The sequence below is a fragment of the Garra rufa genome, chromosome 19 (assembly GCF_049309525.1).
Source record: "Garra rufa chromosome 19, GarRuf1.0, whole genome shotgun sequence".
NCBI classification, from domain to species: domain Eukaryota; kingdom Metazoa; phylum Chordata; class Actinopteri; order Cypriniformes; family Cyprinidae; genus Garra; species Garra rufa.
The window spans coordinates 30,361,981-30,389,655 of NC_133379.1; the positions used below are offsets into that span (position 1 = coordinate 30,361,981).

General features: G+C 35.2%; 1 protein-coding gene across 1 annotated transcript in view; it reads left to right on the forward strand.

Annotated features, from left to right (window-relative positions):
- LOC141292056 (uncharacterized) overlaps positions 1-27,675 on the forward strand; it is a 93,502-nt gene that overhangs the window by 4,782 nt on the left and 61,045 nt on the right. The window contains exons 2-8 of the mRNA XM_073824023.1: positions 2,804-2,872; positions 13,865-14,038; positions 14,117-14,215; positions 20,029-20,132; positions 20,221-20,362; positions 27,161-27,305; positions 27,468-27,626. Of these exons, the coding sequence (XP_073680124.1) occupies positions 2,804-2,872; positions 13,865-14,038; positions 14,117-14,215; positions 20,029-20,132; positions 20,221-20,362; positions 27,161-27,305; positions 27,468-27,626 (892 nt within the window). The remainder of the gene's footprint in view (positions 1-2,803; positions 2,873-13,864; positions 14,039-14,116; positions 14,216-20,028; positions 20,133-20,220; positions 20,363-27,160; positions 27,306-27,467; positions 27,627-27,675) is intronic.

The following is a 27,675-nucleotide window of genomic DNA, read 5'->3' on the forward strand; positions in this document are numbered from 1 at the left end:
CCAATTCACCACTTCACAGAGATATTTATATATATATATACACAGGATGTGTAGCTCACCTAAAAATGCCAGATTTTTAATGCAGATGCATTGCTGATTGTGCTTGATATTGATGTGCCCTCTGAAAGTATAACAATTAATATAGTGGTATTTGTACTGGTTGCACTATAAGGGGCGGATTAATGTTGTGTTACGCAACCTGTCGCTAAAAGGGTGGTTTATGTAAAGACATTTGATTTCTTTATTTTTTTACAGTATGTGATGTCCTAGTGAACTGCCTTTGGCCACCATTTCCGTTCTGGGATGGAGTATCGTGAACCTAATAGATCTTTGACTTCCCTTTATTTAGACATCACCTTTCCTCTTTAAAAAATAAATAAATATATAAAAATTCAAAAAAATATCTAAAAACAGAAAAAAATATATATGCCAGGTGCCAAATTTATTACAGCACTAGTTTGTCTCTGTGTGCTGTATACTTCGTCGAACTGACCTGTGGCTAATCTCTTTGGATGATGTCATGTTTGCATGTTATGATGACATATGTGCATGTAGGAAATTGTATACCTTCATCCATGTTTTTCTATGAGGACGTAATTGGCTGTTGATTTATTTTTCTTTTTTTAAAGAAACGAGCTTTGATACACTTAGCCCTGGATTTCTGGGGGAAAATTAGAGGACCCTTCACTTCTCAGTTTGTTGTAAAAGAGTTGTTGAAAACAATGGAGCGATGCACAGAGACGACTGATGATCGATCTACGATGCCATATATTTCTGCTCATTGACTCTTATCAGTCTTATCATTTCTACCATTTACATTTTGTATGAAAAAGCATCACTGAATTGAGAGATATATGGAAATAAAACTTGGGGAAAAAGCTTGTCTTTATTTAATCTTTTCTATGCAGTAGAAAAGAGCCTACAAAATGCGAATGTCAAAATAGTTTTGCTCCCACAGGAAAAGAAACAGTTTTTAAATAATACAAATTTAACATGTGAATAAAGTAGCATGGGTATATTTGTGGCAGTTGCCAAAAATAGCCTACAATGTATGGGTCAAAATGACTGATTTTTCTTTTATGCCAAAAATCAATAGGATATTAAGTAAACACTATGATCCGTGAATATATTATGTAAATTTTTATCACAACTTAATTTTTGATTAGTAATATGCATTGCTAAGAACTTCATTTGGACAAGTTTAAAGGTGATTTTCTCAATATTTAGATTTTTTTTTTGCACCCTCAGATTGCAGATTTTTAAATAGTTGTATCTCCTGTCCTATCCAAACAAACCGTATGTCATTAAAAAGCTTATTTATTCAGTAGTTTATGTACATTTTTTAAAAATTGACTGTTTTTGTGGTCCAGGGTCACATATTCACTCCCAGTCAAAAGTTTTCGAACAGTAAGATTTTTAATGTTTTTTTAATGTCTCTTCTGCTCACCAAGCCTGCGTTTATTTGATCCAAAGTTCAGTAAAAACAGTAAAATTTTGAAATATGTTTACTATTTAAAATAAATGTTTTCTATTATTTTTGAAAATGTAATTTCTTTCTGTGATCAAAGCTGAATTTTTAGCATCATTAGTCTTCGATGTCACATGATCTTTCAGAAATCATTCTAATATGCTGATTTGCTGTTCAAGAAACATTTTATTATTATTATAATTATTATCAATATTTAAAACAGTTGAGTAAAAAATGTTTTCAGGATTCGTTGATGAATAGAAAGATCCAAAGATCAGCATTTATCTGAAATAAAACGATTTTGTAACATTATACACTTTATTATTCAAAAGCTTGGAGTTAGTATTTTTTTAATGAATTATAGAAATTAATACTTTTATTTAGTAAGGATGCTTTAAATTGAGCAAAAGTGATGATAAAGACATTTATAATGTTACAAAAGATTTCTATTTCAGATGAATACTGCTCTTGAATGAATCTGAACTTTCTATTCATCAAAGAAACCTGACAAATTCTACTCAGCTGTTTTCAACATAATAATAATAATAATAATAATAATAAAATGTTTTTTGAGTAGCAAATCAGAATATTAGAATAATTTCTGAAGGATCATGTGACCAAAGAGTATACTCTTTGATGTGACTGAGTAATGATTTTTAAAAAATTAGCTTTGAAATCACAGGAATAAATAACATTTTAAAATATATTCAAATACAAAACAGTTATTTTAAATAGTAAAAATATTTCAAAATTGTACCTGTGCTTTGGATCAAATAAATGCTGGCTTGCTGAGCAGAAAAGACTTCTATAAAAAACAATACAAATCTTACTGTTGAAAAACTTTTGACTGGTAGTGTATTATTATTTTGAACTTTTTGTATTTACTATTTTTAAAATGTTTAATTTCATTATGCAATTCTATCATATTTCATATTTAGTAGTAGCCTACATTGAAGAGGAACGGTCCTCCTCAGCCATTCTCACGCGCTAATGTTAATAAGCTTTGGAATACTGCTTCTCATTGGCCCGTGGCGAGGTTGTGGGCGGAGCCCCTCGAGCAAATACTGTACAGATGAAGGTGTCTGGCGGCAAGCGCTCAGCGTTCGCAAGGTGGACACAGTGACGCTGAGGCGCGGTGTTAAACGGGCCAAACTTTAACGGTAGACAAGTACCACTTCATTATTAACGTCTTCAGACCAACCTCATCAACTTCTAAGCTAATAAAATGCGATGAACAATCACAGTGCTTGTTTTGCGGCTTTATAAATTAGGGAGACATGATGCTGGCGCGTGTAATGTTAGTGTGGACAGCTGTTTTATTTACTCTGGTAAAAGCCTCCATCCCGGACAGCGGTCCAACCGAGACACCAGATGTGGAGAGCGGTTCAGGGATGCTGTTGACAGGTAAGACGTTAAAATTTTATTAACTGACTGTATTTATTGTTTCTAATAACTTATGTTTACATTTGTTTAGAATAGCGTGTGATAAGGTGTCTGACTAGCCGTTAATGTTGTTAATTTGCATATTTAGATAGCCTCACTGGTATTAAATTCTAAGTCTAAGATGTGAGCTCAAAATAAGTGATAGAAATAAACACTTTATATATACATGGTCTTGATTTTGAAAGTTCTTTTATGTAAATGATGTTATCGATATGGTTGATGTTCAATGTTTCCCTCTGGGAGCCGCTGTTGTATCAGATTTAACTGTATATGGCAGCAGGTCAGGTGCTTCATCAGCAATGAAGTACTGTATTTTGACACCCCACCTATTTAAATCACACTACTGCTGTGTTTCCCAAACATGAGGGCTGGACCAGTGTGACTGCACACACATGTTAAACACTGGTTGTGATTGCTGCATGAAACACCCATTTTTGCTGTTTTGTCCAGACACATGTTTAACAGATTTGTGGCAGATGTGAGGGCAATTAGTTCCAGCGATCTTGGGAGAAGGTAGAGGATGCCATCATCGCCACAAACAAATCTATAGTGGCCTGAATTCATTTCTGAATTCTTCGAAATTGGCAAAAGGCTCCTATGCGTGTGCATTATGCACAAGCAGATGGATTTGACAAACGATGCTTATGTTAAACCTGATGTTTTTGACCTCATCAACTAAATTGTGTTTATGCTCGAATTGTACACTGGGAGCATGTTTAGTCAAATCTGGCAAACTTACAATGTCCCCCAAGGCTTCGTCAGCAAACATTGCAAAATAATCAGCTTGTTTGCTTTTTCTAGCATCACTTTTTTTTTGTGCCATCTTTAGACTTTGATAGTATTGCCATTAAGGGATGTAGGATAAATTGAGCAAATGATACTGAATACAAATTTATGCATGCTCATTGCCCTTTATTTCCCCTCACTTGTAGCATTTCAAATTGTTAATTTAAGTTTAACTTTTTTTTAAACAAAATAGTATACAATTTTATTTATTATTTTATTTTAAATTATAGTATACATTTTTTATTTTTTAATAAATTAATTTAGTAATTTAATTATTGTATTTTGACATTTATTATTTTGTTTATAAATGTAATATTCATAGAATTTAATATTGGTAATTGAATTTGTGACTATTTAGATTATAAAACAGCTTTACATATATACATCATATGTTATTTTAATAATAAAAATAATAATACTAAAATATTTGCTAGTTGGTATTGACCAGAAAATGTATTTGTGACAATTTACACCAGCAGTCAAAAGTTTTTAAACAGTAGGATTTTTAATGATTTTAAAGAAATATCTTCTGCCCACCAAGCCTGCATTTATTTGATCCAAAGTACAGCAAAAACAGTACAATTTCGAAAAATTATTACTATTAAAAATAACTGTTTTCAATTTGAATATATTTTAAAATCTAATTTATTCCTGTGATTTTAAAGCAGAATTCTTTGCATGATTACTCCAGTCACATGATCCTTCAGAAATCATTTTAATATTCTGATTTGCTGCTCAAAAATAGTTATTTTTATTATTATGTTGAAAACAGCTGAGTAGAAGTTTCTTTGATGAACAGAAAGTTCAGAAGAACAGCATTTATCTAAAATAAAAAAATCTTTTGTAACATTATAAATGTCTTTATCATCACTTGTGAGCAATTTAAATCATCCTTGCTAAATATAATGTTACACAAGTTTTTATTTTTAGATAAATGCTGATCTTTGGATCTTTCTATTTATCAAAAACACCTGAAAAAAATTCTGCTCAGCTGTTTTCAACATAATAATAATAATAATAAAAAGTGTTTTTTGAGTAGCATGTGACTGTGACTAGAGTAATGGTGGAAAATAATCAGCTTTAAAATCACAGAAATAAATTACATTTTAAAATATATTCAAATAGAAAGCTGTTATTTTAAGTAGTAAAAGTATTTCAACATTTTGCTGTACAAATCAAATAAATGCAGGCTTGGTCAGCAGAAAAGACTTTACATTAAAAACCCTACTCGTAGTGTAAATATTTATTGTTAGCAGTATAATGATCATTCAGTTTATAATGTCTTATAAAAAGTGTTCTATACAGTAGGTAAATAAACAAGCGATTTCATGATCTCTATCATGAAAACTACCCAAGTTCCCCAAGTTTATAGAGCTTGTAAGAGACTCAAGCTGGATTTTCGGGTCGTATATTGCTCTAAACAATCTTACCAAACCACAAGGACCATGTTAGGCACCAAACACTTGTTTGCTCATTTTTTCATCCATCTTGTAAATCCCAAAACCACGACGCACACTCCTTGGGCTCATTAGGAGACTTTATTAGTTTTAGCTCATTCTTTTTTTCAATTGTTTTAATCATCCTTCTGTGATCTCAACAAACCTACAGAAAGGTAGACTTGGCTTCACAAGCTCAGATTTTACGGTCAGACTGACAGATGAACGGGTTTATTAAATCCAGACGGCAGCTGAAGAGTGAATGTAATCACTGAGATGACTTATTAGAGTCGGTGCGCAACAGCGTGCCATGAAAAGCCCATTTAAGCTCCACAGGTTTAGACCCAAAGGCCTGTAGTTATGTCATGCGCACGCAATGCTTCTTCAGGTACTGTAGTTTTATAACCAGCACTTGTCTTTGAAAGGTGGACGCCAGGTTATTTCAAAATTTATAGCTGTTATGCCAGCGCAATAAAACCGGTCGTGCTCGTGCGGGTTCTGTTGTTTTAGCGAAATCAAAACACTTTGGGAAATGTAATGAAAATATGATCGCCAATGAGTTTGACAGATGACAACATGTGAATGCCGCCCACCGTGGAGGTGTGCGAAATGTGCGTGTAAACTTTTCATGGCTTTTCACAAGGCATAGACTGTTTGGTGATGTGATATCATCTTCTCTTGTTGTGGTCAAAGCTGCTTTTGCTGTACTTGAGTTGCTTTGGATCTTTTGACAGATTTGATAAATTGCATTCTTTTGTTTGGTGTCTTTTTCCCCCCAAACAGACTCATTTGTTTGAGTTGGATGCATGCAGGTTTCTTTGAACTCATAGTTTTGTTGAACCTAAAACAAAAGCATCGTATCACATTAAAAGCTCTTGTTTTTTAGAATACACAATTATCTCCGAAAGTATCCTCGATGTAACCCATTAGGTTATTTGACGTCATACAGATCGCAATGTTTTTATGAACAATTTGACCTTTTTATTTTATATATTAGCCCTGTAGGAGATCATAATTGGCTAATGCTCTTGTTTTCCATAAAACAAAAGATTATCACATGCTGGATAACGAAAACCAAACATTTGTCTTTTCCATTGTATTTATTATTAAATGCCTTTGAATTCAGGATTGTTGTGACTGAGGATAAAGCAAAATAGGACCATATGTTTCTATATGAATAGCATAAGTCTTGGACTCCTGGATGAAGGATTGTGCTTATACGGTAACCAGAATTTGGTTTCTTCAAGCCTTAGATCAACAGAATTTTTTTGGTTGTTGTTTTTGTCTTCGTAGGGCTGGGTTAAAAATATAGATTTCTTGATTTTAATTGATTCTCATTTTTACAACATGATATTGATTCTTAAATCCCAAGAATCGATTAGTCTAGCCTGTTTTCAGTTAATGAACAAAACATAATAGCGCACCTTCCATCTAATAAATCATAATACGATTTGTGTTTTGTTACTTCTGATATGAAACCAAGTCTCAGATTTCAAATTCTGTCCATTTTTTTTACAGTATTCAAACAATAAATGCCGTTTTGGCATCAGTTCAAGAGAAGTGGCAGGTGAATTGATAATCTCCTCTGATTTAATACCAGTTTTAGCACAAAATAAAAATGAATAAACATCCTAAGGTGTTAAAAGAAATTACAACTTACCAAAATCTGTATCTTGTCCCATGTATTCACACAGTCAGCTTTTCAACCGCGCAAAGACATTAGTATAACAGCTTGTAAACAATATATCACATAACTTCATGTTTACTTCAGAAAAAACATATTAGGTGACCATAAACTCTTTATTCAAAGATTTGAATAAATATGTCAGGTTTTTATGACAGCCACCATTTAAATGTTTATATTTCAAAAAATGAATTGGAGTAGAAGTATGATTATGTTATTGTAACTTTGTTATTATAAGATCTTCACTGAGTGTAATTTAAGCATTTCTATGTACAAATCAGTTCATTTTAACCTTTATTATTATAGTAATTTTATTGTAGTACCAACAGAATCTCATGTATATTTTCTACAGCATTAGTTAATTATTTTTTTTGACAAAATTTGGTATGCGCTGTAGCTAGCTGATATATATTCAAAATAATCAATATCGAATCAAATCGCAAGCTTGTGAATCAGAATCAAATCAAATGATGAGATTTGTGTCAAAACCCAGTCCTAGTTTTTACATATAATAAAGTGGATTTTTCTCACATCACATTAAAAAACTCAGATCTGCTCTTTGTCCTTCTATGGGATACTGTGTATGTTTTGCATTATGTGACCATATTGAATTCATCAATGTCATATAGTTCTGTTTTAAAGGGATAGTTCACCCAAAATGAAAATACTGTACTGTCATTGCTGAACCTCATTCCGTTCCAAATCTTGTTTATTTTTTCCCAAATTCCATTTTATTTATATATTTTTTCCCAATTTAAATTTTTTTCTGGATTCTGTTTCTTCCATTTAAATTTTATAGACTCTGTTTTAATGGTTAAATTAAAAAATATTAGTCAAACAGCATGTCTAATTAAATGAAATAATGAAACGTACACAATTTAACAGCAATTTATTAAAAGTTAAAAAAAAAACTTAAGGACCTATAAATTTTTTCTCAAATTAATTTAAATTTTTACCAAATTCTGTGTTTCCCATTAATATTCTGGATTCCATTTTTAAGGTTTCATTGAATTTTTATAATCAAAAGCATCTCTAATTAATTGATTTTATTTAAAAAAGTAACATTGTTATTTTATTCAATTTTTTTTTTTAAATACTGTGTTGTTTATTTATATTTTTCTGGTAAAAAAAAGTTTTCTGGTAAATATTCCAAAAAAAATCACAAAATATTGTTATTAGTAGTAGTAGTACTATCATTACATTAAGTAAAATATTTCTGTCACAGTTTCTTCAAGTTAAACCAAACTTTTATTTTGACAGGTGGCTGTGAAGACCTTTACGTTTTTGTTTGTATATAATATGTTTTATTTCAACAGAAACAGTAAAATGCTAATAAATTGACTTTCAGAGCAGTTCTAGAGATTGTTTGTTTATGTACTCATATATCTGGTTTTGGGCCATACAGAACAATTTTTGGGTGAACTGTCCCTTTAAATGTCCATTTAGTCACACTTGGATTTGAGGTTATTAATATTAGTTTGTTTGAGGCCACGTCTTGCCACACTAAGTCTTCAGATTACATACTTTGGTTCCTCAAAAATCCAATGATAACCATGCTCCCCGGTTGAACAATGCCAATGACTTCATTGGTTTGTTTTGATTGTGTTTAACGTTAACCTGCCAGGTTTTGTCCTTGTCATCATGATGGGGGTTGATTGGAGGTTGGCACCGTTTGCTTCTGAGGCCCCCTTAGTGCCTCCAGGCCGGTAAGATTTGTAATTTATTACCACTTACGTTACACTCAGTCACCGCTGTAATGCAATCTGCAATCTGCAATGTCAATGTCAGGCAGACAGACAGCTGGGGGGGAAAACTATAAATCAAGAAATAGCCTAATCATCAAATCAGCCTCATTGGTGTTTTTTTATGTCCAAAGAGCTTTGCAGTGGTCGTGAGATTCAGATGCCTAGATGTAAACATGCCTCAAATATGACCATTTTTCTTGTGGGTTTGACACTCCTGTTGAGGCCTATCGAGATTGTAAACAGTGCACAGCTGCCTGTAATGACACAACGCGGGGTGCTTTGTCTCATCAAACAGCTGTTGATCCAAACAGAGAAGCAGAAACCATGGTAATATTATGTTAGCAAGGAAGAGAAAATAACGAGAACACCTGGTATCAATATGATTTATGCATCTGTAATAATTAGAAAAGGAAAGTTGGTACAGTTTTTGGTCTCTCTTTTGTCTCATTATCTTTTGTTAAACATATCTGAAAGCTTCAATGGCTTCCCGCATCCAGGCCGGAATAAAAAAAGAAAGGCTCAGGCATCCAAGGAAAACACGCGGCGTGAGTTAGGAGTAGTGCCTGTCTGCTGGCTGGCTGACAAGAGCAGGCCTGCTGTACATTTGGACATAATAGTGCTCTTGGCACTCTTTTGCCTTGAGGGAAATCTTAAAACTATCATGATATTGTAATTTATCTTGAAAAAACGGTGGGTATCTGAGACTGGAATAGCAGCCCCAACATCGCTGCTTGTATTCTGCACTGAAACATATGCCAGATGATGTCATGCTGTTCATGGGTACTTAAACACACACTCATGTATTGGACTATTCAGCCGACAATACAACCTGTTTCTACTGGCACACACTAGGGACTATTGACCTGTGGGCACTATGAATGACATCACCACAAGCCAATCTGGGAAAATAAATAACCCGCTGGAACATGTGGGCCAAATATGGCACACACATTGCTGTTCAAAGAACCTCTGATTATAATATCTACGCAGAACCAGTGAGGGATTTCGTTAACATGTGTTATAAGGTGAAGCTGTTAACGGATTGTTTCGGTTTGGGATGCTGATTGCTGTAGTGTGCATCGGACAACAATTTTTAGCCATGACTGACACAATGCAGCATGCATCCTCTCATACTTTATTGCTACAGCTATGATAATTAGGCAAAATAAGAAAAATGTACACATCTTCATTCTGTTCAAAAGTTTTCACCCCCCCGGCTCTTGATGCATTGTGTTTCCTTTTAAAGCCTCAGTGAGCAATTGAACCTTCTGTAATAGTAGCATATGAGTCCCTTAGTTGTCCTCAGTGTGAAGAGATGGACCTCAAAATGATAAAGTAATTGTTGGAAAGGGTTCAAATACACAAAAATGCTAAAAACAAATAATTTGTGGGACCTGAAGGATTTTTCTGAAGAACAGCAGGCAGTTTACCTGTTTAGGACAAACAAGGGACTCAACAATGACAAAAAAAACCCCCACTGCATTCAGGTAACAACACAATATTGAATCAAGTGTATGTAAACTTTTGAACGGGGTCATTTTTAAAAATTCTCCTTTATTTTTTCTTGTGGACTATTTGTTAACGTCTGTTATGTGAAATATCTTATTCAGGTCAGTACTAAAAAAACAACAACACGCATTTTGTATGATCCCTCTTATTTTGGTAAAATAATTAACATTTAGCAGATTTTGCAAGGTGTGTGTAAACTTTTGACTTTGTAAGTATAATGTTTGTAATTGACTCAAAATATGTTGAGAGATTTAGCATCTTTTTGAGATGCATGACTAATGGTTGCTTTTTATGACAAGCAAGACTTATAACAAATGATGATCAAACCATCTTGCTTTCAGCATTTGTTCACTTTTTTGGTCTGTGCTTGTTTGTAAATTGTCAATCTCAAATCTCTCTGCTTGACTAGTCTTGAATAATGACAGGCTTTAGTGGAAACTGAGGTCAGCTATGTTCAAACATCAAATCGGCTGGATCTGAAGACATTTGTCACAAAGAAATGAACTATTTCTGTTCTTTTCTTACTTGTTTTGCAGCTTTGGATTAATACTATTATGCAGTTTTTAAAATGATGTGATTTGAGTGAGAGATTCTTGTCTTTGTTTTCTGCTCACACAACTTGCCTAAATTATTTAGGCTTTAAGACTTCATATGAAAAGAAATGGTGCGTAAGTAAATATGTTTTCATTAGTTGGCTAACTAGATAAAATTCTTTCTTATTATGTGCATCTCAGCTTGATCATCTTTGAACCAGGGCTGGGTAAAAAAAACATTGATTTCTCGATTTTAATCAATTCTCCTCTTAAGAATCAATTAGCCTGTTTTCAGTTATTGAACAGGTACATTGTAGCACACCTCCCAGCCAATAAATTGCAATAAGTGTTGTGCTTTGTTACTTTTGATATGAAACAGTCTCAGATTTCAAATTCTGCCCATTTTATTATAGTATTTAAACAATGAAAGCCATTTTGGTGCCTCAGTTCAAGAGAAGCGGCAGGTGAACCGACCACCTCGTCTCCACTTAAATACCAGTTTCAGCATGAAATAAACATCCTGTCTCATGCAACTGCTCAATCAGTGTTTCAACTGCGCAAAGATGTCAATGTAACAGCTTGTAAACAATTTCACGTATCACGTTTACTTCAGAAAAACCTTTGTTCAGTGACCAAAAACTTTGTCATGTACTGTTCCTGATATATATCCATAATAATTTATATTGAATCAAATCAAATCGTAAGCCTGTGAATCAGAATCAAATCTAATTGTGAAATTTGTGACAAAAGCCAGTCCTAATTTGAACACTAAATTGAATCTGGTTCTGTTGTCACACTCATAAAATATAATGACTTCCAAACACACTTTAAAGACGTAAAAGCATTACACACGGTCTACTAAAAGACAACAAATACTCCACTAAATAGAAACACATTCTGCCCTTTCGTTCTCATAAACAGTCTCATCCCCAACCAGATAAGCAAGTTTTAATTATTTATTCTCAAGCTTATTGTAAGGCTGAATTTTCATGCAACAAGCTGTTTGTTGTGACAACGAGCAGGATCTCATTTTCACCCAGGTGAGAGATTTGGACTTTGGTCAGGTTGACACTATTTCTAATTGGATACAAATTAAGAGCTTTTACAAAAATTAAGAAATAAATGTTCTATGTGACTGTCTATGTTATGTATGCGCCCATATCCTACTTTAAAATTCAATGCGGGCATGTGTTGTTTTAATCATACACCATATTTCACTTTGTTTCATCATGGTGTTCCTGTGCGACCATGACGTAAGTGTCTTCAGACTGCGAGTGGTTTGAGTGGTTGAGTGTTATTGTTCCTGACCACTTTAGGGTCTGTCAATGCACAGATGCTGTGGTCAAAAGAGACGTTGGCCTACCAGCAGGTCCAGGTTCTTGCTTTTGTTTGGTCTCTGAAGGTCTAACTTGAAGGCTGGCTGTGGTGGGGGTTGCAGCCACAGCCCAGCATGGTAAAACCCTGTAAAAATTTTATAAGAGCTTTTTACAAGACACTAAACAGCCATGTTTGAGCAATTTCTGGTGTTGTCTTGCCCTTTTAGTGGCCTTTTATGTGATAAGGATGACCCAGATGTCTCAGAAATGCTACATTTGTTAAGAACAAAGCAGATTTGTTAGTGTTATCTCAGCCAGATCTAGAAAGCTGCTAGACATTGAACTTGAGGTTGCCTTTGTAACTTAATATTTACAGTCTAGCTGGAATGATCGCATATGATGTAAAAGTAAAATAACACAGTCATGTATTGGAATGACATATTCAATATTTCTTTATCCGTAGGTCTTCTTAATCACCCTTGAAGGGCTTTGAGATGTTGAACACTGTATACGTCTCTTTACAGTCAGATCAAAATTTATTCAGACATCTTTAACAGTTCTCACATTATAAGTTTTTTCACTTTAGTTTAGAAAATGGTAATAAAATATGACAAGAACTTAAACTGAGAGTTAAACTGTGCCAGAACAAATTCATCCTGATAATGTCAGATAACTGTAAAAAGTTTTCACCAGTTTCAACTTAAAAACTTAAAAAAGTTTAGCAGCTGCCTTAAAATTAAAAAGTCATTTCAACTCACAAGTTAAATCAACTCATTTTTATTGTAGTTAAAGTGACTTGTAGTTTTAAGCTGATTTAACTTCAAATTTTAAGGCAGCTGCTGAACTTAGGTTTTTAAGTTGAATCTGGTAAAACCTTTTAAAGTGTATATAAGGATTGAAATCAACAAAAATTCAGACTGTTAGTATGATAATTACACAATTATCAATACTTTGTTGACCAATTACCAAACAATGTTTAATTTTGTTTGTTATTAATTTTAAGTTTGTGATGTAAAAAGGTTGCATTAGCAGTTAAAGAAAAAACACTTAAGCAAAACATTTTACATTTTACTGGTAGTCCACTGTACTGGTATTATATGTCACAGTTTACTTTATTTTTTATTTTTTGTTTTGCTATCCCCACTTACATGAATGAACTATAGTGTCCTGCACCAACTAGTAAAAAATATATCAAAAATTAAATCTGGTGTCTGAATAATTTTTTGGTTTGACTGTATATTAATAAGCTTTTCTGCTTATGTAACTGTATAAACTGTAAAACTGTAACACTATCATTTTGCGTCTTTTCCATAAATTCGCCCTGCCTCCTAGGTTTATGCATGTTCACACAAATACCCCATCAGCTAAGATGTTTATCTTGGACCTTCCAACATCTTGTGATTATGCTTTATTAAAAGAAAGAAAAATAATTCTCCCGTCTTTGCTTCAAAATATTCATGAGTATGTCCACATGTATGTTTTCCCAAGTAAAATAGATCATATTATTTTTTTTTAATCAAAAATAAGCATCTCAAACAATTTTCCGAGTCTGTCCGCCAAACCTCAACAAAGGACTTTTGCTGAGTTACGCAATGCAGTTCATGTTAGGATCTGTACTGTGGATCTTCGTACAGATAGACAGTGAGCTACATAAATATCCCTCAAATTGCTTTTTAGGGAAAAAAAAGATTAGTTGGCTCATGTTTAAAATAGAGGCACAGACTTTTCCTCAAAATGACGGATCTCCTTAAATGATTCACAAAGTATCTGTTAGTCTGTGTTGGTTGGTACAAGGGGTTCATGTTAGATCACAAATCCAATCACTTCTATAGGTCTACGAATACAGATTCCCATGTGAGATTTTGTAAAAACCTAGCCATACGATGAATATGATATTTTCATTATTCTGTAGTGTTTGTGTTGGCATTGTTCGTTCTGTTTCAGGCATGTTCGACTTTCCTGCTCAGCTTGTAACAGGCGTCTGTAACATCAGGGGTCTGCTGCGAGCTTGTGTTCTCTGTTTTTCTCATCTGGTGCAGAACACAGGTTACAAGCAGTCACCTCCTGACCTACAGATGAACACCGCTCCCCCTCATGGGCTTTCACACTTTCTCACAAGCACACAAACACATTTGCACTCCCTATATTTTAGGGAGTACAAAAAGTTGAAGTCAAATATGTGTTGCTTTCCAGTAGGAGGTGCTATAGCAGACTTTACCGTAGATGGTCTGCATCAGGTCAGCTGTCAGAGCAGCAGTTCCATGGTCAACCAGCTTCACCACAAAGACCACCTTGGTCAACCAACATTTTTTTGTTGGTGAATGGCTTTACAGCGTGGTTGTACTTGTCCACCAGCATTAGACCAGAACGGAAATTCATGCTGGCCTAAGGTGGTCTTTAGAGCAGCATAGAGCATGTTTCTAGTCTTAGACATCTTCAGACAAATAATTTTACGGTTGGGTAGCTGCTACAAAGACGAGGTTTGACATGGGTGTTTGACAGTCGGCTAACACACATCAAATGCTAGACAGAGATGTCTGACCTCAACCGTAATGTGTATTTACCTTGTGATTACCTCTATTCATGTTTGCAATAAACCATGGAGAATTTGACCAGGAACAATTTCAGTCATCTGTCTCCTGTTGTTGTCTGCCGATGAGTATTCACAAGTGTCCGTTTTGAAATAGACATGTATTGACTGGCTCTACATGCATCCTTTTTTTCTGACGCAATGCCGTTGTGCCTGTCATGGTTTTGGGCATAACGTTTTAGACAGTTTAAGTGGGGGGTTCAAGTCAAGTCAGGGTTAAGCAATGAAAATTTATGTGAAATATGAAAAACTGTTTAAAGTACCTGCTGCTAATATTGAGTTATTGGAGTTATATGTTCAGAATGGCATATTTACATTGACACACAGCTTATTTTTTGCAGTATACTGCACAAGGTTGCTTTTTTATCCAATATGTTCATGTCTTTCTTTCTTCAGTCAAAAATAAATTAAGGTTTTGAGGAAAACATTTCAGGATTTTTCTCCGTACAGTGGACTTCAATGGGGGTCAGTATGTTGAAGGTCCAAAATTGCAGCTTTAAAAGGGCTCTACATGATTTCAGCCGAGAAACGTCTTATCTAGCAAAATAAGTTTTAACCACAAATGCTCATCTTGCACTAGCTCTGTGATGCATGTCTAAAACGTCATGCATTACAGTCAATTTTATCAGGAAATTTGAATTCTGGAATGAACTAATCCTTTAAAATAGTATGTGAAAGTTTCACTGAAAGTACAATTCTAATAAGTCATTTAATGCACATACTGTGCACAGTATACATGCATTCTACTTCCGTTTAAAAAAAAAAATCCATTCTCTTTCCAAGAGTATTCAAGGATATTCCTCGTTATCATCGTCTCATTTGTGCAATTGTGTATGTCACACTAGAGAATCACTTTTAAACTGCTGACACTCTCAAGTACTTCTTAGCTCAGATTTCACTATCTCTCACATTTTAGGGCAAGAAAGCTGATAGTACTTAATGATCCTTTAAGCTCTTGGCAGATGAACGAATGCACAGCTATTACAACTAAAGTCTCCTTCCTACAGTGGGTCTTTTGAGCTTTTGCTCTGAAGTATTCCTTAAGGAACTTTCCTTTTTTCTCTGTAGTCAAAGTCTGCCAAGCGCTGTCAATTCAAACCAATCCGAGAAGGTTAAACAGAACTCTAGACATGCCTGACTTAACTGACTTAACAAGTCTCACTGTGTTTTGAAAAGGCTTGCCCTGAAAAACTGTCATTGACTTAGAACACAATTTTGTTTCTAGAACCACTGCTGTCAATCAAATCGTTTGTTAAATGATTGAGAAAATGCTAACTTTTGCTAACTATTCCTAGGTTTTTCGCTCAGTGCACACTTCAGTGCAATTCTCTGGACTCTCTAGGTCGATAATTATCAAAAAAAATATAAGTTAAATAAAAGCTATTAAGGGGGTTGTTTAGAAAAGGGGCCTGTCCAAAGATACCCAAAAGCCTAAATAAAAAATCAAAACTTCACAAAACCTGGGAGGCACATGCAACAGGTGATTCTAAACAAGCATGCAATGTTTTACGGAGATCGGACCACAGTTAGCGCTATAACAGTTATAAACCTTAAAAACGCGAAATTTCTATGGTACCTGGATTTTCCAAAAATGCTTTTTTAAAATAATTTATTCAGGTGTTTCCAACCTAAATAATACAGTATGTAATGTCTTTTTCTTTATATGCTTTAATGCCTTGAGTGCTTGAAACCCAGTAATCGCTGCTTGGAGCATTTTATTTTATTTTATTTTATTTTATTTTATTTTGAACTGAAGAACTGAAGAACTGAAGCAAGAAATATAGTAAGTGGAACATCATATTTGTTGTGCTAGGTGTCTCTTTCCTTTTCCTCTCCCTTGAGTTTGAGTTCCCACTGAAACCCAGTAGACAAATTGCCCCACTGTATCCGGACAGTTATTTACAGCCTGGTATCTTTCATTCATTTTCCAGATGAGCGGTAGAGCGAAGAAAGAAATTTTTTTTTGTTAAAGCACGTGTCAGCTTTCAGACAGTCCTAATGGCTTCAGCACTGTCCTTATTTGTCTTGTAATACATGAATATCCCAGGCTTAGGAGCAGGTTTAATGATTATTAAGTCATTAGAAATTTAATCTAATGATGTTTGCGTAATACCTTTGATTTGCTATCAGAGTATAGACATGAGTGATTAGACTCTTCACCTGCTTTGTGGAAGCCGAATTTTGACTGGAATAAATGTATCAAACTGACCACATCTTGGGCCATTAAGAAGCATGTGGAGGTTCAGCAGGTTAAGGGAAGTCTTTAATCACTGATTATCATGCCATCCAACCTCAATCTCTTCAGGCTGCCCTACATAATTGGGGTACAGTAATTGAGCTATCCTTTGGCCCTTCCCGTGCCATTAGCGTAATGCGATCCTGGAGGGAAGACGCTGCGGCAGGCGACTCTACTTCCCCCGATTATGGAGCTTCACAGGATCCAGGCGAAAGGGGCCCAGGGCGGATATCAGCTGATAACCGTGTATTACTCTTGGAAATCAGCCATTTGGTTCGGGCAGGGCATTTTCACCAAGGACAGAGCCTGATATGACCTCACATGGGGTGGTTAAGGCTAAATAATCCATTACCTTGGGGTACAGGGTGGCGACAGCTTCCATATGGAAGAAGAGTTCCTCTGGAAATGCAGGGGTAATGTAGTTGTGACTTGGAAACAGGTTAAGCATTTGTCTTTGTCTACAAAGCCTGATTTTGTTGCATTTAAAATCCCAGTTTTGTTGAAAGTTGCTGTAGCAGTGTGCTGAGCTTTTACTCTGTTTTTGATCTACTAACAAGCTCCAGAACCATAAGCTCTTTCTGTAGAAAGCATTCGTGCATGCTATAGAAACAAAATCTGCTTTGGATGAAGTATGTGTTTTCATAAAAGCTAGGGAGCTTTTAAATAATTTTTTATAAAAAACAGCTCTACTAGAATGACTCTAGGGAATCAAGCGCATTAGGAACAACCCAGTAGATTGGCTGATTCACTTTATGGTGCTGCCTTGCATAATCGAAAGCATGAAAATCCTTTAAAAAAAATATGAATGACATGAGGTTTTCGTAGGCAAGTCAAATGAAGAGTTTTCACAATGATCAGGGGTGTGATGTCCTGCTTGCTCAGAGGCATAGTATACTATTCTGTATTCAAGTAAAATTGACCCTGTAAAGCAGATGTTTTTCTCATTTTATGAAATGTGTGAACCCCATCTCGTAACATGCGAGAGCAGAACATTTTGGGAATTTTCAACTGCCTCTTATCAGTCATCACTGCAAAGCGTCATTGTGTCACATGGGATTAATATGACCTCTGACCTCTCACCTGCTTTTCAGAACATGAGCTCCATGTCTGGTTTCTCATCATCTCCATATCTCCTCTGAGAGCTTTCATGGAGTCTGTATCACAGCCCATTAATCCAGTCTTTCAAAGGCAGTTTTAAACCTCTTTCAGTCGCCTGGTAGGTCCAGGTGAGGCGACTTCTGGACCTTAACATCTGTTTGGATGATTCAACAACCAGAAACTTCTCACAGAACCTTCAAAACACCTTTTTTTTAAAGTGACTATTCCAAAAATTGTTTTAAAGTAATAGTTCACCCAAAAATGAAAATTCTGTTATTAAATACACACCCTCATGTCATTCCAAACCTGTAAGACCTTCGTTCATCTTCGGAAAAGACATTTTTGAAGAAATCTGAGAGCTTTTTGACCCTGCATAGACAGCACTGCAACTGACACGTTCAAGACATCATTAAAACACTCCATGTGGCATCAGTGGTTCAACTGTAATTTTAGAAAGCTACAAGAATACTTTTTGTGCACAAAGATAAGAAAAGTAGCGACTTTATTTAACAATTTATTCTCTTTTGTGTCTGTCTTCGACTTGCAGAATATTATGTTTTACCATACCATTTACATGTTTTACCATTACCAACAGTTTTACCATAATCTGCAAATGAAAACTGATACTTTTGAACGTTGTTGTCACATACAGTGCCTTGCAAAAGTATTCATACCCTACATGTTTTCATGTTTTATGTTGCTGCCTTATGTTAAACTGCTTTCAAATCCCTTTTTTCCATATCAATCTGCACTCCATACATCATAACGTAAAAGCAAAAACAGAATTGTCACAACTTTGTAAATTTATTAAAAAAAAATAAGTACATTGCATAAGTATTCATACCTTTAATTCTGTTCTTAGCTGAAGCACCTTTACAGCCTCAAGTCTTTTTGGGTATGATGCGACAAGCTTTGCACATCAGCATTTGGCAATTATCTGCCATTCTTCTCCTAATGTTTCACCCCTCAAGCTCTGTCAGCTTGGATGGGGGCAGATGCACATTTTCAGGTTTCTCCAGAAATATTTGATTGGGTTCAAGCCCAGGCTGTGACTGGGCCACTCATGGACATTCACAGAGCTGTCTATAAGCCACTCTTGCTGCATGCTTAGGGTTATTGCCCTGTTGACAGGTGAACCTTCTGCCCAGTCTGAGGTTCTGAATACTCTGGACTGGGATTTTATTGATGCATCTCAATATTTTGATGCATTGAGCTTTCCTTCTACTCTGATGAGTCCCTTCAGTCTTTGCCGCTGAAAAACAACCCCACTGCAGGTGATAAGTAGTGCCTGGTTTCTTTCAAACATGATGCTTGGAATTGAGGTTCATCAGACCACAGAATCTTATTCCTCACAGTCCTAAAGGATTAGGTGCTTTTTTGCAAATGCCGAGTGTGCTTTCATGTGTCTTCACTGAAAAGAGAATTGAGTCTTGCCACATTGCCATAAAGCCTAGATTGGTGGAGTGTTGCAGTGATGTTTGTCCTTCTATAGGTTTCTCCTATCTCCACATATGATCATAAGGCTAGAGTGACCATCAGGTTCTTGGCCACCAGTCTAAGCAAAGCCCTTCTCCATGAATTGCTCAGTTTGGCCAGGAGGTCAACTCACGGAGACAACATGCTTCTGTGAACCTTCAATGCAGCAGATTTTTTTTTTAACTCTTCCCTAGATGTGTGGCTTGATGCAATCCTGTTTCTTATCAGGATTTTACCTCAGGGCTTGGTTTTTGCTCTGATATGCATTTTCAGCTGTTGAACCTTTTATTAAGATGTGTGGGCCTTTCCAAATCATACCCATTAAATTGAATGTGCCACTTCACTTGAAGTGTAGTAACAACTACATGCAATATGAATATGATTTGCAAAGATGTTAAAAACTGTTCCATTATGGTGTATGAAATGTAGATTGATGTGGGAAAAAAGTTATTTCAAGCAGGTTAACATAAGCACAGCAACATAACAAAACATAAAAAATGAAAGGGTATACATACTTTAACAAGGCACTGAGTTTTCTAATTCAGTAGGTTTGCTCGGTAGCTCACGCGATACAGCGTAGCAATTGAGTGATAAAGAGCTCCGGTACCACCCCCATGGAACTATGGTTTGAAAAAACACTTCTGTATCACTTACATGAAACAAACATTTCCCCCTCTCTACCTCTTGTATTTCTCCTCCACTTTCCAGAAGTGCTTGATGTGCTGTACTACTTCTGTACCAGATCATCACAACCTGCTATTATGAGCAAGAGTGAGAAGATGAAAAACATTTTCAGAGACTGTAGTGCCTCTGTATCTTTTTTGCAATCAAAGATGTGCTTCATAGATGCAGCATGTGACATGATGACGTAACTTGTGGCTAATTCTGGATTTTATTTAGCATCTGCACATGCAATCCATCAAGACAATCCCTCAGTGCCAGTGTTATGCGGTGTCTGAACACACCTCCAACGCTATACAGACATCCACATCTGGCACTGTGCTTTGGGCTCTTAGGAGCAAAACTAACCTGCTTTCACAGGGTATGCTGAGGAAGATGCTTTACGTGGATTTTCCCATTTAAGCTTTTCTGCAGAAATATGCCATATTTAAAGCCTTTGCTTTTTGTTTTCCTTGTAGCACATTAGAGAATGAGTGTCCTTAGTGGGTTTTCATCCTTCTGGTATTGTACTCATGTGAATTTAAATACTTGCAATGGGATATTATTTATTTCACCTTCTTATGTAAAGGTTACTGTTTTGCATCTGTCTTGTCATTCCGCATGCTTTTAAACTCTTAGCTGTCTGTGGCTCTTGAATTTATGACTTGACCGTAAGGGCTTTGCTTTTATTCTTTAGGTCAATCCTCCTGCAGCATCATGTTTCAAATAAGTCTACTGACGGATTCTTCTACCCACTACAAACCATTATGGGAGAGTTATGAGAGAGGAGCAGACTTTACTACCAGGGCAGAACAACTAATTCGTCTGCCTTCAAATTATCTTTCTGTCACATTGTCTCTGGCACATTCTTTCCACATTTTTATTTGTGTGTGTCGTTCTCTCATGTTGTTCACTCTTGACCTCTCCAAGTGGTCCATCCAGCTCTGTATTTTAGAAAAGAGCTTGCACATTTTACCACAAATGTTGTTTGTCTCTGAAGAAACGTTCCAACAAGCACGTGTGAATGATCGTGAGGGTCTTCACTGCAGGGCATAGGCATAGATGAAGGGGTTTCATTTGAGATGCCGTTGTGGCTTTTGATGCATGTCTTGGAAAACAATTCTAGCACTGTGTTATGGCTGCTGAGATGCCACGGAGAAGTTATTATCATAAGCCGTAATTACTCACAGAATGCCAAACAATGCTTATTCAAGTGGTTCTCTGACATTTGATCAATTATTCTCATTATGCATCACATAGAGGTGCTGACAGGGAACATTTATATTACTTACTTTTAAATGACCAAACCTTTTGACTACTAAGTGAAATTGTTTAACCAATTTTTGTGCTGTACTGAAATCCTTTTCCTAATTTAGTGTTCCTGGTCCTGGACCTGCCTATTGAAAATGGCTTTTAAATCTCATTATCATTATGCAGAATTATCACCAAATCTTGGATTCATTCTTTTTTCTTTTAATTGTCAAAGGATTTGTATTTCTTTTTGCAAGAGGTTGGTAATAGGCCTCATACCACCTCAGTTTTTGAGTGAATAAAGTGTTATTTGTAGATAATTAGGGCTGTCACAATTCTTGAATCATTTCGAGTACATAATTTTAAATATTCTTGATTGTATTTTGCCCGTGTTGAGTATGGCAAAATAATGGAAGTGGCACATTCCACAGATGAGAATGCATGAAACGCGTTATTAGACTGTTTTCAAAAGCTGCATGATATGTGACCCTGGACCACAAAACCAGTCGTAAGTAGCATTGGTATATTTGTAGCAATAGCCATTAATACATTGTATGGGTCAACATTTCTGAAAATTATTAGGATATTAAGTAAAGATCATGTTCCATTAAGATATTTTTTAATTTCCTAACTTAAATATATAAACACTTGATTTTTGATAAGTAATATGCATTGCTGAGAACTTCATTTGGACAACTTTGAAAGATATTTAGATTTTTTGCACCCTCAAATCCCTTAGATTTGTATCCTGGCCAAATATTGTCCTATTCTAACAAACCATAAACCATACAATTAAAAATTGACCCATATGACTGTTTTGTTTTCTTTTTTTTTGGTCCAGGGTCACATATAATAGACCCATTTAAAATCATAATAAATAATAAAGCTATATAAACACATGATTCAGTTAAATAAATATATGTGCTGCATGTTTAATATATGTACTTTAATTATTTACATGCATGTAGGTTACGTACTTATGTGTCACAAAGGCTACATTCATAGTAAATGCTGCTCCACACAAACTGTTTTTATTTACATGTGTAAACATCTCAAACTTCATATCTGCATGTTGCTGTATAAGTTTGAGTTTATTATAACATTCATATCCAAATGTCATTTCATCACATTTGTAAGGTAAATCATTTATAATCCTACACAAACACAGGAGAATACACCAATATCTTTCTTAATATGCTACAAAATGATTTCAAAATAAAAGTTTAAACCCTCATTCTGACTTAACACATTTTGATGTCCACATATTCAAAAAATTGCAGGCATTTGTTATAATCACTGATCTATAATACATTATATAGATCAGTGGTTATAATAATGTACATTAGCTAAATTGTTTATAATGTATTATGTATTTTAACAATTTTGTTCAATAAAACCATATGATTAATTGCTTTTGATATTTTATTTTAACAAACTATTATTGCCTCATATGTATTTTAAATCATTTTAAAGGCTATTGTTCACCTAGGTCTATTTTTATTACCAAAAAATTAATTGTCAGAATAATCGACCAGTTGCTCGACCTATATATAATTTTGCCAATTTTCACTCAAGGTGAGGTGCAAAAATCAGGCCTGCAAGTGATCAATTCCAAAAAGAAATACAAAACTGGTGCTAATTGAAAGAAAACAAGTTGATATGAAAATTAAATTCAGTGTTTGGTAATAATATGGCATAATGAGAAATTGATAAGATTATTATTATTATTATTATTTTTTGAAGGTTGGTCATTTTTGCCTGGGAGTACCACAAGTGTAACACTATAGGGGGAAATAATCCTCAAAATGTACATAAATAAATAAATAAATAAAATTGGGGAGGGTGGTATAATTTGTGTAAAAGCTTTACTCTTTTAACTGGCATTTTTTTGGAGAAAAATGAATTTTATTTTGATAAAAATGACCTGAACACAACATTAAACTGTGAAAATGCAGGCTATTGAATTGGTAAGTGATTAATTAAAGTATGAGTTATTAAAAATTATGACTTTATTATTATTATTTTATGAATGAAAAGAGCTGTAAGGTCAAGCACACTTCCCACAACTTGTAATTAATGAAGTTTGTCTTTTGTCGGAGTGGGTATATTGTGGCTACACTGAAAAGCCCTGTTATCCACTCCGTTGCACATCCATGTGGCAGTCGTACGGCTTGCAGACATTATGTGTCCTCGAGGAATGTTCTTCTTGGCTTAGTCCATGCTCTCCCAAGCACGGCCACAGAAGTAGGCCTGGGCCAGTGGAAAATGCTTAACTGGTGAGAATGCATCACCCACAGCCCTCACAGAAAATATTCAGACAGTATGCATTGTGTGACCCCCAAATCAATCTCTCCTGTCATAAATACAGCTTTGAACATGAGCCGTGTTTTGAAACACGGACACCACGGTTCCCTCAGGATATGGCGAGAGTTTACGAGTGCACGCTTTTCGAGTAAGAACGATTTCAGGCGTCTGGTTTATGTTTTTTTTCTGTGTGTGTTGTCATTTCTGTGTCGTCTGAAAACTGAGGGAAAATGCGTCAGTCATTTTAGTGGAGTGAACTTGGGTAAGAGCTGTTTAACCTTAACCTTTGCTGAAAGCGAGGAACGTATCCTTTGTTCTCTCTTCTCGTCCGTGTTTTTTGATGCCATGATGCTTCGCAAGCAAATTTCTCTGACCTGCTCTCTAGATTATAATCTAAATGAGTGGAATATCCTTGTAGGATCTTTTATTCCAATGTAATTTAAGATGACAGCATCTCCACATCTGGACTGAAGTCATCTGAGCTTTGATGTGAGCGTGATGTCATATCCTCAGTATTTATGGATCTTTTTGTTAGTCTAAAACAGGTCTTAACCTGAAAATCACTTCTTTTGTTTTCAGACTTTCAGCCAGCAGAGTCAGTTTGTTGATATATCATTGTAAGGACAGGAAGTAAGCCAAATTCTCTCAGAATATCTGTAAAGATTTCCATTGGATAGATCATGTATGGGTTAATATTGTTGGCTAATGCTTCAGAAACAATCATAGTGTTTTGAGAGGTGGATTTCAGTCTTTGTCACCAGATAGGGGTCTGCATATGTGTTTCCATCATGACCGATACAGCTTGACTAATAGCCTTGAATAATGTGACAACCACCATGAAATTGGCAGGAGTGCTATGTAGAATCTAGCTATCCGTTTATAACCGTTATATTGCAGCAAAAAAGAATGTGTTTATATTTGAAGAACATTTGATTAAGATTTGCTGAAATTTCATATGCAAAATCTGGTGAAAGTTTGAAGCATGTTCACTTTGGAATGTGTTTACTATGAGACCAAGGGAGAGTAGGGGAAGAGGGGGATGTGTAACCCTGTTGGAGCAATTACATGTTCCCGGAAAAAGGCTTGCAGTCCTGGTGCAGTGCTCGTTACACAGTGTGTAAATCAGCTGTGCTTCATGTGCATGTTCAGTCATCAGAATCCTTGCTTAACCTGTTGACTCACTCTTATTATTTGTTAACAGTGTTGGCAGATGCAGTTGTTTGTATAGTTTTGTTAGTTCGCCTGATGTCAGTGTGATCTCATGCAATTTTGCATGCTCATTTCTCCTATTTTTACAATTACACGACCAGTCAAAAGTTATTGAACAGTAAGATTTTTAATGTTTTTAAAGTCTCTTCCACTCACCAAGCCTGCGTTTATTTAATCCAAAGTACAGCAAAAGCAGTGCATTTAGAAATATTTTTACTATTTGAAATAATTGGTTTCTATTTGAGTTTATTTTAAAAAATATAATTTATTCCTGTGATCAAAGCTAAATTTTCAGCATCATTACTTCAGTCTTCAGTGTCACATGATTCTTCAGATTCTAACATGCTGATTTGCTGTTCAAGAAAAAATTTTAACAGTTGAATACATTTTTTTCATGTTTTTTTTGTTGAATAGAAAGATTCAAAGATCAGCATTTATCTAAAATAAAAAGCTTTTTTAACTATACATTATACCATTTAAAAGCTAGGAGTCACCAAGTTAAGTCCTTATTAGTTAATCACATTACCTGGCTTTAGAAGTTGGTTTCAGTTCAGTGTTTGTTGTCCGATCTCGAGGTTATGTTCGTGTGTGTCTTTCTGCCCTTCATGTATGGATTTACTTGTTGTGGATTATACAGGAATGAATTACATTTTAGAACATATTCAAATAGAAAATCGTTATTTTAAATTGTACAAATATTTCAAAAGTTTACTGTTTACTGCTGTACTTTGAATTAAATAAATGCAGGCTTGGTGAGCAGAAGTGACTTCTTTAAAAATATTAAAAATCTTACTGTTCAAAAACTTTTGACTGGTAGTGTAGATTACCTTGTTATCTGACATTCATTTAAAGTTTGAAATACTAATAATTTAATAACAATTTAATGTAATATTTCACAGATCTCAAAATATATGTCATTTTTATACGGTACATTATAATGCTGTTATGCCTAAATAAACTTGCAACATTTAAAATGATTGATTTTAGTTTTTAGCGTTTAAATTCACTCAAAATGGTACAAATGTTATGTATAATCTAAATTTTATGTACATTATTGTTCATATTGTTGGTGTCAGTAAGATTTCTAAGAAATTAATAGTGTTATTCAGCAAGAATGCATTAAATTGATGACAGGAAAGACATTTTTAAATAAATGTTGTTCATTTGAACTTCATATTCATCGAATCTAGAAAATATGTATCATGTTTCCACATATATATGAAGCAGCACAGCACTTTTCAACGTTAAATATAAGAAATGTTTCTTGAGCACCAAATCAGCATATTAGAATGATTTCTAAAGGATTATGCGGATTATATTTTAAGAAATAAAAATAATTCATCCTGATAATTTACTCCAATATCATCCAAGATGTTCATGTCTTTATTTCTTCAGTCGAAGATAATTTAAGGTTTTTGGAGGAAAACGTTCCAGGATTTTTCTTCATAGTGGACTTCAATGGGGACCAATGGGTCGAAGGTCCAAATTGCAGTTTCAAGGAATGACGGTCTTATTTAGTGAAATGATTGTTCATTTTCTTTAAAAAATAAAAATGTATACTTTTTAACCACAAATGCTCATCTTGCACTAGCCAGATAGTGCAAGATGAGCATTTGTGGTTAAAAAGTTTTGAAATTTAAATTTTTTTAAAGAAAATGACTTATCGTTCTCACAAAGTAGTTGCTCCTCCAGGTGTGTTTCAGACATGCTCACTGTGCTTTTTGAGTATTTCTCTCTCTCTTTCTCTCTCTCTCTCTCTCTCTCTCTCTCTCTCTCTCTCTCTCTCTCTCTCTCTCTCTCTCTCTCATTTAATTAAATGCAGCATTCAGCAAGATTTATTTGTCTCATTTTGCACAATGCTGCGCACTAAAACACAAGCCTGCAACCCGGGGGCATGAGATATGCACATGCACATAAACATTAGCAAGCACACGGTATACTCTGTAAATTAAGTCATTCAGCGCCCACAGGAAATGAGCATGTTAAGGAGCGGACACAATGGTGGGCACTATGGGGGTATGACTGCACCTTTTAAGACCAGCTGACTTGTTACGACCCTCTAAACGTCTAATGAAAGGACTGAACAGGTCTGTTTCTCCATACGGTGAGCTGATTTCCTGAGTGACTGCTCTCACACAGACTTACCTCAGACTTGCTAAGACTTCAATAGAGCTAATGAATAATACTGGGAAAATGCACCTAGACAACAGAGCCTTTTGTTTACTGGCTCGGTTTTCATCTGTACCTGCTGCGATATCCAAAACAGATGTTTCTGGGATCCATTATGCAATCTAGGTTAGACCTAGTCCTCCTGTGAGTTACCCACTCTTCCATCTCTTAGGAAAAAAGCTGAAGTTTTGAAAATGCACTTAATGGGCTTAACATGTTTTTCCTTTTGCTTGTAATTGTTTGGCAGAAGCAACAGACCTTCTTGATCATCTGTGGCAGGTGGCTAATCGCAGCAACGCATCAGTAACGCAGGAAAGCCAAAGATGTCCAGTCCTGCATGTAGGCCAGTACTCCACCCTCTCCATACCACTACGGCAAGTGTTTGGACACAGGTATGCACACTTAATGTTTTATTTTTGTAATGTTATTTTGTTTTTCTGTTACAAATCTCCTAACATGGTTTGTACATGTATCAATTTTGAATTTTTTTTTATTTCATATATGATATTGTTTCTTATGTAATTCTAAGCCTTTCTGTCTCATTTCTTTCTCAGCTTTGGTGATGAGTTCAGTTTGTTGTTGCATCTGCGTAGCTCCCAGTCTGAAGACCGCAGTGTGCTGACTTTCCTTTGTCCAGACGGACACATTTTACTGCAGATTCGCATCAGTGCCTACACTTTTACCTTCATCAGCACCCAACAACGACATTATGAGTGAGTCTTCATTTCACTAACATACAGGGAGAGTGTTTGAGAAACACTT